The sequence below is a fragment of the Medicago sativa genome, chromosome 5 (assembly GCF_051527215.1).
Source record: "Medicago sativa cultivar Bolivia chromosome 5, Bolivia_mono, whole genome shotgun sequence".
Classification (NCBI taxonomy): Eukaryota; Viridiplantae; Streptophyta; class Magnoliopsida; order Fabales; family Fabaceae; genus Medicago; species Medicago sativa.
Window position 1 is genome coordinate 74309298 of NC_140753.1, and position 9912 is coordinate 74319209.

The following is a 9912-nucleotide window of genomic DNA, read 5'->3' on the forward strand; positions in this document are numbered from 1 at the left end:
TTGAGTTTACTTAGTTCATGTAAACTGAGTTTACGTGTAAGTTATTCCTTTTTAGAATACGTAAACTAAATTCACGTGAGACCTATGTAAACTTAAATTACGTAACCCTTCTATATAAAATTAAATCAAACAAATCAACATACAAACGTGAAATTAACAACATCGAATAAATCATAGAGAAAACGATAAATAGAAACTTGAAGAAATTTATGAAATTCACTTATTTGGAAGAGATATTGATTCAATTGGCGATTTCAGTAGGTATTGATTGCATATCCATGGTGGTTTGTGGCTGAAAAGGGGTGAGGGTTCAGAATGATAATGAAATAAGGGTTTTTAGAAATTTACATGAAGATGGCAATTTTGGTATTATTGTAAAATTTTAAAGAAATTTGGGTGTAACTAGAATTATATGGGGTGAGACTAGAAAGAGTAAAAATGAAACTCGTGTCATTACAAAATCAACAAAAAAATATTGTGGTGTGAAGAAAAGAAATAAATTATATATAGGTTGTTGACTCAAATTTATGCACAAACAACATTCAAAAAAAGAGTTCCATTTTACCACCCCTCTTTCTTCTCCTTCCATCAATGGCTTCTTCTTCTTCTTCGAAGATAGCAGCATGTGCAATAACCACGCTTCTCATCTTCCTCACATGCCTTCAATTCTCTACCTTCAAATCACCATTTCACCCACGAGACTTGCTTCCATTGATGCCCAAACAAATTTCATGGCCAATCCTCAACTCCCTCCATAGCGCTGTTGATATTCTCCCTGTCTTCGTTGCTGCTGCTTCTTCCCCTAACAACACCCCTGAGTGGAAAGGTGCTTGCTTTTACAAGAATCAAGCTTGGATGGAGTTTCATAATAAAACTGGTTCCCAATTTGGTGGTGGTACCCTTCACTTAAAGGTCGTTTTCTTATTACTTCTTTGTCTTAATTTCATGGTTTTGAAATCTGGGTCGTTGTTGTTTTTGTTAAATATTGTTCAGATTTTATGTTAGGACTTGTTGTATTGAACTTTGGTTTATTGATTTTTTTTTTCCCCTTTGATTTTAGTTTCTGTGTCTTAATTTCAAGATTTTGAAATCTGGGTTGATGTTGTTTTTGTTTAATATGTTGATTAGAATCAGATTTTATGTTAAGACTTGTTGTGTTGAAATTTTTGTTTACTGATTAAACTAACTAGTATGAAGATGAAGAACTAATTAAACTTGTTTCCTGCTGTTATGGCTTTGAAAGATAGTCAAGACTTAATCCTCTGCAAAGCATGAAGCTTGAAACAGAAGTTTGTTTGTGATATTCATGAATCATGATATATTTGTAGTTTTTTTTACTAATTAAACTAATTAGTATGTAGATGAAGAACTTGTTTACAGTTGTTTTGGGTCTGAAAGATACTTAAGATTTAATATTCTGAAAGGCCCGAAGCATATAAACAGAAAGTTGTCATATTCATGAATCATGATATATTTGTAGTTTTTACTTTACTTATAATAGATAATAGAAATTCTTAGGGGAGTTGGTGTGTGTAACATAATTTTCTGAGTGTTAGGATATGCTTATATGAAAAGAGCTTATATTATATATTTTATCCACATAATATAATTTTCCATTAGATCTAGATTAAGATATGCGTAGGAGTTGTAGTTTGGTATGTGTGTTAAGATATGTGTGGGAGTTGTAGTTTGGTAGATTTGGTTGGACCAACACGTTGTAATTTGAAATGTTCAGAAACCTAAATTTGGTGGTAACCTGGTAAAACCAGCGAAAGGGCGAGGCAATTAAAGCCCTAGACTATATTTCATCAGAGGAGATCAAGTTCACTCTACATTTAACGGCATTCAATGTTTTGCATAAGTCAGTATTATTGTTTGCATTATGCAGTTCTATAATTGTATTACTATTACCCTCTCCTCTGTAAACATTGATATTTGGATTCAAAGAGACTGATTGGTTATTATTATCTATTTGCTCTGATCTAGGTTAGCAATGCTCATAGTTATACATGTATGGATATTTACATTTTTGCAACCCCATATCGCGTAACATGGGATTATTATTTTCTGTCCCGGGAGCATACACTCGAGATCAAGGAATGGGATGGAAGAGCCGAGTACGAGTATGTAAGTAACCATTTCTCTTCACTACATCATCACAAAGTAAAGTGTTGAAAGTAGAAACATACCTTTTTCTTTTAGGGATCCTTACCCTTTATGGAATCAGGTGAAAAATCACGGGTTATCGATTTTCCTAATGAAAGCTGGAATGTTGGGGACCCTTCAAGCACTTTGGGAGGTCTTCCCTTTATTTACCAATACCGGATGGGGTGAGAAGTCCAATATTGGGTTTATGGAGAAACATATGGGAGCCTCTTTTGAAACTCGTCCTCAGCCTTGGGTTACAAATATCAGTGTTGATGACATTCACTCTGGAGATTTCCTTGCTGTTTCAAAAATCCGAGGTCGCTGGGGTGCTTTTGAGACTCTAGAAAAATGGGTTAGTGGAGCTTATGCCGGTCACACTGCTGTTTGCTTAAGAGATTCAGATGGAAAGCTTTGGGTTGGGGAGTCAGGACATGAAAATGAAAAGGTAAAGTATTTAATTTGCATTTTGTCTATTGGTTCAAGCATGATATAATATATTGAATTGTTATTTCTTCTTAATTTCATAATATTTATATAATTATCCTTTCAAGAATCAAACATTTCTTGAATCCGATAAAAATTTATGTTTATAAAGCATTACTGTAAGCTTTCCTTAATCTTGTCAGCATCAGAGTAGGTTTAATTGTGATTTAAAATTTGTGAATCGCAATATTGATGATTTTAATATAATCTAGATTTCTTTCGTGGCATATAATTCATCATGGTTGTTGACTTTGAGTTATTGGTGGTAAATGGCATGGTAATTTCTGAACTCCGTGGTTATCAAACTCCTGAGTTAACTCATTTGTGCAGTTTTACAACTCTCGGTGTCAAAATTAAGTTAACATCTTAACACACTTACAAAAATTGTTTACTACTTAGAATTTTGAATGTTAACTGCACCCTAAGTATACTCTTGTGAGTGCATGAGTAGAGCCTATGGAGATTTCATAAGTTTACATAGATTCTTGTGTTTAACAACCTTGGTGAAACTCTGCAGCATAATTTTGAGTCTGCTAGCGTTTCATTCCTTCCTCTCTCTTTTGTTTGTAGGGAGAAGATATAATTGCTATGATGCCGTGGGACGAGTGGTGGGACTTTGAACTGAATAAAGACGATTCTAATCCCCATATTGCACTGCTTCCTTTACACCCTGACATGCGTGCCAGGTTTAATGAGACGGCTGCGTGGGAGTATGCACTGAGTATGGATGGACAACCATATGGTTACCATAACATGATTTTCAGTTGGATAGACACTTTAAGTGGGAACTATCCACCTCCCTTGGATGCTAATGTGGTAAGAATTTAATCAGTTGTTCATTTTAAAAAAAAAAATCAGCTATCTTGAGTTTTTGCTCTCTAAATTCTATGCTTGAGAATTTTTTACATCCCTTTCTTAAGTCCTAGCAATAATATGAATTGTTCCAAATGAGAATCAATAAACCATAGTCTTGAACTCGTGATTTTGCAGAAATTCAACATAAGCTTTCTACGCAAGTTTGGAAATACTAAAAAATTAGTTCAGAATTTTGAATTAAAGTATAGGCTCTTTTAGTTTTACTTATAATTGCATGTGTTGCCACCCAATAAGACCATTTGTAGTGATTTTTTTTTTCTCTCAGTTTAAAAAAAGTAATCAATAATTTTACAATCTGTGGCATCAACTATCGACTATTGTATTTGTTGCTTTTCTGTCTTTTGCATATTTAAGCCACACAATACATATCTCTTATTGTTTTTTTTTTTTTTTTTTTTTACGAATCTTGGCATTTACTCTGCTGCTTTTCAGGTTGCATGTGTTATGACAATTTGGAGTCAACTCCAACCTGCATATGCTGCAAATATGTGGAATGAAGCCTTGAACAAACGACTTGGAACTAAAGTATGCTGCAACCTTTACTTGTCTCGTGCTCCAATATCTGTGTGTGTGTCATTCTGATATTAATTTTTTTTGGCTTTTGACTATAAATTGAACCAATACCTTCAACCTTCTAATATAAATCATAAGATGCTTGTGATGTGATCTACTGTATAGACTAGCAATCTATCAGTACTGGGAACTCTCATATATGCAATATAATATTTTGTGCTCTTTGATCTATTACATGTAACTTCTTTGTGATAGTCTCGAACATCCCCATTAACTTAAGTAAACAATATAGCCTTTCTGTGTTTCTTCTTTCTGCAGGGGCTTGACCTTCCTGAAGTTTTAGTGGAAGTTGAAAAGCGCGGATCATCTTTTGATGAACTACTGACAATTCCAGAACAGGATGACTGGACCTACAGTGATGGCAAGTCGACTTCTTGTGTTGCTTTTATACTTGCAATGTACAAGGAAGCAGGATTGTTTGATCCAATTGCTAGTTCTATCCAAGTGACTGAATTTACGGTGAGTTTGTCCTAGATTCTGGTTTCTATGTTTTGTATTGCAATATTGTCATAATTTGAAAATTTCACCCTGCACTAAATTAATAGGAACCATTGAGCATATACAATTTGTTACCTTGGCTGTACATTTTCTCTTGTGTGCTCTAAGCTCTTATAGTAGTTAAAAAGCTCTTATAGTAGTTTAGGACATATCCAGAAGTTTCATTACTGTGTTGTTTGAGGAATGAATTCACACCTCAACTAAAATACGTGTTTCAGGACTTGTTCATGAAATATGTTGTGCTCGTTATAGTGTTTTAACTCTTGATGCTGTCCATTACTAAGTCGGAGCCAGTTGTGCGAACGGCACTGGTTTCCACACCATCTTCATCTAGTGAAATCATCCAATAGTTTGTTTCCACCTTTATGAAGTAGGACATATGCTATGACTGTTGACTACTATTCATCTCATCCTTAAATAAATTAACAAAATGAGATCAGATCGTTTGAGCATGGCTGATATCAATTCCAATCTACTCCCTCCGGTCTCAAATATAAGAAAAGATTCCTTTTTTAGGTTCATTGAATAATTAATGTATTTGTTTTACAATGTAGACTAGATACATTAACTACTCAATGAACCTAAAAAAGGAATCTTTTCTTATATTTGAGACCGGAGGGAGTATATTATTTTTATAACTTCACAAGTTAATGAACTATTTTTTTTTTTTTTTGTAGAATTTTCTTGACCAGGTTCTTATGGGCTTGTTTTTATGCAATAAATGCAGATAAAAGATGCTTACATTCTCAATTTTTTCGAGAATAATTCAAGTCGCTTGCCATCTTGGTGCAACGATGGAGACACGGTGAAGCTTCCTTATTGTCAGATTAAAGGAAAGTATCGAATGGAGTTACCTGGATACAATACCATGCAACCATATCCCCACATGAATGAAAGGTGCCCATCTCTTCCCACAAAGTACTCCAGAACCAAGAATTGCTAGTTGCAGTCTACAATTCTTTCCTTCTATTCATGGGCAGATTGCGTCACAAGATTATTTCTTCCAATAGATTTTGGAATTATTTTGGACATTCCAAATTAATAATTATGTTGTTTGTATCCATTTGATCTCATAAAAAAAGTACAACAGACTCACCATTGTATATATCCTCACAATCACAGCTTAGATGATTTGTGTAATTTGGATTACATTTCTAGCTAGACTATAGATTATGTAAATAGATGGAACTTGAAGATATGTATATGTTCCTAGTGGTACATCTTTATTTGTCTTCAAAAAATTTAGTCCATCAACATTGAAATGAAGATTACTGTACCGTGGTTTGTGAAAGTTGCACGTTTGTTGTTTACTCCAATTCTGCTATACACATTTATAGTATTGCATGCTTACCCATTTATAGAACATTTACATTAGAGGGGTGTGTGTGTGAGAGTTGTAAATTCTAGAGTATTGAGTTCGATTCCGACTCATTAAAAAGTTCATATTTGAATTTGCATTACTTTTCCCTTACAAGTCCTAATAAGATTTTAACTATATAGTTTATATTGTAGTTAAATACAAGATAAGCTAATACAAATATACACTAATCTACATAACATATTCCCGTAAAAATCTTATTAGGGGGACCATAAGTTGAATGAGAGAGCTAAGATAGTTTCCTTGGGCAAAGTTCAATCAGTAGGCCTTGACTTGGTGTTGGCATTGGATCCCTGCTGAAAGAATTGTCTGAAAGTAGCTTACAACTGAATTTGGTCACAAGGTAATGAATCGCCACCAGAGTTTCAACCCTAGCAAACTCATATCCTGGACATATTCTTGCTCCCCCTCCAAATGGAACAAAGCAATAGGGTGGGGTAGATGCCAGGTTTTCAAATCTACTTGGATCAAACTGTGAAGGTTCTGGGAAAATGTTGTTGTCCATGTGAGTCAATGATGTAACCCAAAAGATCTATAAAAAGACAAGTTTTATGTTAATTAGATTGCATGTTGAGAAGTTCATCAATGACATACACTAGAGTTTCATTTACCTGCCACCCTTTGGGTATAATGTATCCACCATATTCAATATCTGTTGTAGTTTTTCTGAATCCACCAAAGATGGGAGAAAACCTTCTCAGAGTTTCCATTGCTACTCTCCAAGTATACTTCATCTTTGAAAGGTCTTCCCATGTTAGAGTCTCTCCCAAGAGCTTGCCTTTAGCTATCTCTTCCTGTTCTGCAATCATAAAAATCAAATACCAAGATTTCTTTGCCTTCATTTTAAGTATTCTCGATTGAATAATTCTTGAATCACTATCGTATTAAAATAAAATTAAAACTTGGATCGTTATTTGTAGCCCCTCTAGACTAATCCGACAGTTGAGATTTTGCAAGAGATCGACTGTAGAGTTACCCTCAACGCCTGTTTGTATGTCTCTCCTAAATTTGGATCCTCCGCAATACAGCCTCCTTTACATCCCCTAAATTTTTTTCGTTTTCTCTTTATCTCGTCTTTCCTCCCACCCTAATTTTTCCTTCTGTAGGCTGCATGGAAAAAGAGGATCCTAGCTCGTCTCTCTCTCTCTCTCTCACACACACACACACACACACACACACACACACACACACACAAGTCTATGCATACCTTTAAGAACAGCTGCACATATAGCTGGTTCTTTAGCCAAGAGCCGGATAATGAAAGTGATTAGAATGGATGATGTATCATGTCCTGCAACCATGACAAGCATAGCATTATGGATAATTTCGTTCTCAGTTAAAACTTGTTTTCCATCTTCAACCATACTAAGCAAGCTACTGATTAAGTCTTGGCGGGAATTGGCGCCATTTTTCTCGTATTCAACTTTCTTCTGGTGCACAATTTCCTTTAACATGTTTTGGATCCTTGCACTCTCCTTGAGGCTGCGGTTGTAGTGTGTAAAGGGTGCATTAATTGGGACTGACCACATTCCCTTAATTATTGATTGAAATGGATTCATGAATTGATCTCTTTGTTTTCCACGCTCAAGACCAAACAGTAGAGAACAAATTATGTTGAAAGTGAGAGTCTTCATTAGGGGCAATACCTATCAGAAAGAAAAAAAAAAATTGTATAATTTTTTTCCTACTTCAGTTTTCATTTCTTAACCCAAAAAGAATATGTAATCAAGTATTTATTTTGTACAGAAATCATATAAATTAGTCTAACCCATCAAGTAACTTAATACTACTTCTTATCTCCTATTCAAGTAAATCAAGTCATTTTCCCTCTGAATCAGATCTCTGTCTACAATTTGATCAATTTTTATATCAAATTCTATTTTCTCATATAATTTAATGTAAGTTTATGTTAATGTGTATTTACTTGGTCATTTTAGAAAAATCCGGCCCCTGCCCATATCTGTACTAGTATTGTACCCGTGTCGATACCAGATAGATTGTCCATTAACTGGAGAGGATCCGATCCTATAGATTACCACAAGTTAACACCATGTATTTTTATTAGCTTTTGATTTTGTTAAGATTTGTAGCAACATACCTTGAGCTGCTGTTTCCCTTCCCAATGCATCTGAATGTGCCTCCTAACTTCTTCATCAATTTTACCAACATATTGCTTCAAAGACTCTGGCTTCAAGAACGGGACAAGTGCACCTCTGACTCTGCTATGATCTTTGCTACTCAGTTCAAGCAAGTTCCTGTCGCCTAATATCATCTTAATTGACTGTGTTTGCTGGTTAACAATATTCTCATCGCGATTGGTGAATATAAACTTATTCGCAGCCTGTCCATGAATCAAAACAGTTGGTGTTCCAAATAAACTCAGCTTTGAAATAGGACCATACTTGTTGATTCTGTCTTCCACCCATTTTTCTGCGGTGTTGGCGCGCATAGCACGAAGAACACTAGCCATCATGGTTGAAGACTTTGTTTTTCAGGTTCTGGAATATCCTGATATGATCACATGAGAGTGTTTTATTGATGCTTGTATAAGAGGATCTGTCCTTTTCTTTGATTCCTTAGTTGGAGTTTTCAAATAAAAACAAGCCGGCTGTGTAAATTATTAAAGCTTTTCTCATATATAATATCAATTCTATCCATTTATCTATATTAAATCCAGTGGCAAGATAGAAGCTGTCATCTCATTTTGCCAGTTGACAAATGCTGAAGAGTATCTACATTGTTTAACACGTCTACAAATGTAAATATTTATAGAACGTTGTGTACTCCCTCATTTGCACAACATGTCAATGATATTAATGTTTCTTTTTGTATTTTTTTTTTTTGGAACAATGTTTCTTTACTTATTACTCTATTTTTTCAATTCTTTTAATCATTCTTTCTCATATTATTAATGAAGGGTGATTTTGTAAAATAAATCAAAATTGATCCTTTTTTCCGTACAATTAATTAAATTTTTTTTGAGGGAGGAAAATTATATTTCTTAATTTAGTGTGTCTTAAGTTAAAATGACATATATTTTGGTACACAGGAAATATTTTAATAGATTAATAAGAGATATGTATATACTTCAAATTTTAACGAATATTTACTTGTTAAACAATGTTCTTTATGAGTACGAGTGAAAGGTATGACTAGAAGTGTTAACTAACTAACATAACTGGAAAAAATGTGCTACTTGATCCATGGTTTATCAATTAATGTTTATCAGTTCAACCATGGTTTTATTTCCTCGAAAAAAAATAAATAAATTCAAAGATGGTTTAATTATTGAACCACTAGTGTTAACTTTATATTTTGATTACATTGCTTTTGAGTGATGACCTCGTTTTTTTTTAATGATGACCTCGTTAGTACAACAACATCATACATGGAATTGGAATGCAATTGATTTGGAAATAATTACGTTGTGGGATATGTTTTGAGTGGGATAAGTTACGTAGTATTTGTTCCTTTTTTTGGTAGTGTAGTCTTTGTTCCTTTGTTAGTGTTTTTAAGGTTTCTTACACTAATAAAGGGAATTATTTATTTATTTTTATGGAATTATTGTTCTTTTTATGCTATATTTTTAGAGATTCATTTTTCATTGGACCATTTTTTTTTTACCAAACATTGGACCAATTTTTCTTTCTGCAATAAATATTTAAGGATTTAATTGACAAAAATAATTGAATACTGTAACTTGAACTTTGAAAATATCAAAAAGTTATTTTTACATGATAGTTGCAATATGTATCATTTCATCTGATTATGTAATATACTTTGGCTTACCAAACACTCGTTTCAAGATGTAAGTGGGCACGAGACCAATGCCTTCATGTAGTGGTTGGTACTATTATCTTCAAAGGATTCTATTTCTGACTTTGGTGTGATGACCAATATAAGACTTATTCAGAGTTCTATTAATTACTTAGTTTCCTTTGATAGGAGAGATGCAT

The 9912-nt window shown here is 33.8% G+C and overlaps 2 protein-coding genes across 2 annotated transcripts; one reads left to right on the plus strand and one right to left on the minus strand.

Moving 5' to 3' along the window:
* Positions 1-531: 531 nt before the first annotated feature.
* LOC146924929 (uncharacterized) lies at positions 532-5869 on the plus strand. Its single transcript, XM_085709887.1, has 7 exons — positions 532-912; positions 1987-2127; positions 2228-2593; positions 3202-3447; positions 3940-4032; positions 4339-4539; positions 5306-5869. The coding sequence occupies exons 1-7, from the start codon at positions 592-594 to the stop codon at positions 5519-5521; spliced, it is 1584 nt and encodes a 527-aa protein (XP_085566013.1). The 5' UTR covers positions 532-591; the 3' UTR covers positions 5522-5869.
* Positions 5870-5964: 95 nt separating this feature from the next.
* LOC146924930 (beta-amyrin 28-monooxygenase-like) lies at positions 5965-8461 on the minus strand. The gene is made up of 4 exons (XM_085709888.1): positions 8055-8461; positions 7164-7602; positions 6568-6755; positions 5965-6488 (listed from the first exon to the last, which is right to left on the minus strand). The coding sequence occupies exons 1-4, from the start codon at positions 8427-8429 to the stop codon at positions 6186-6188; spliced, it is 1305 nt and encodes a 434-aa protein (XP_085566014.1). The 5' UTR covers positions 8430-8461; the 3' UTR covers positions 5965-6185.
* Between the last annotated feature and the right edge of the window lie 1451 nt (positions 8462-9912).

Excerpts from the sequence above, each read along its gene's own strand:
- LOC146924929 (XM_085709887.1), top strand. The coding sequence starts at position 592 with ATGGCTTCTTCTTCTTCTTCGAAGATAGCAGCATGTGCAATAACCACG. Across the intron at positions 913-1,986 it reads GTGGTACCCTTCACTTAAAG|GTTAGCAATGCTCATAGTTA; the intron begins GTCGTTTTCTTA and ends GCTCTGATCTAG. Across the intron at positions 3,448-3,939 it reads CTCCCTTGGATGCTAATGTG|GTTGCATGTGTTATGACAAT; the intron begins GTAAGAATTTAA and ends GCTGCTTTTCAG.
- LOC146924930 (XM_085709888.1), bottom strand. The coding sequence starts at position 8,429 with ATGATGGCTAGTGTTCTTCGTGCTATGCGCGCCAACACCGCAGAAAAA. Across the intron at positions 6,756-7,163 it reads ATGTGCAGCTGTTCTTAAAG|AACAGGAAGAGATAGCTAAA; the intron begins GTATGCATAGAC and ends TTATGATTGCAG. Across the intron at positions 6,489-6,567 it reads TTATACCCAAAGGGTGGCAG|ATCTTTTGGGTTACATCATT; the intron begins GTAAATGAAACT and ends GTCTTTTTATAG.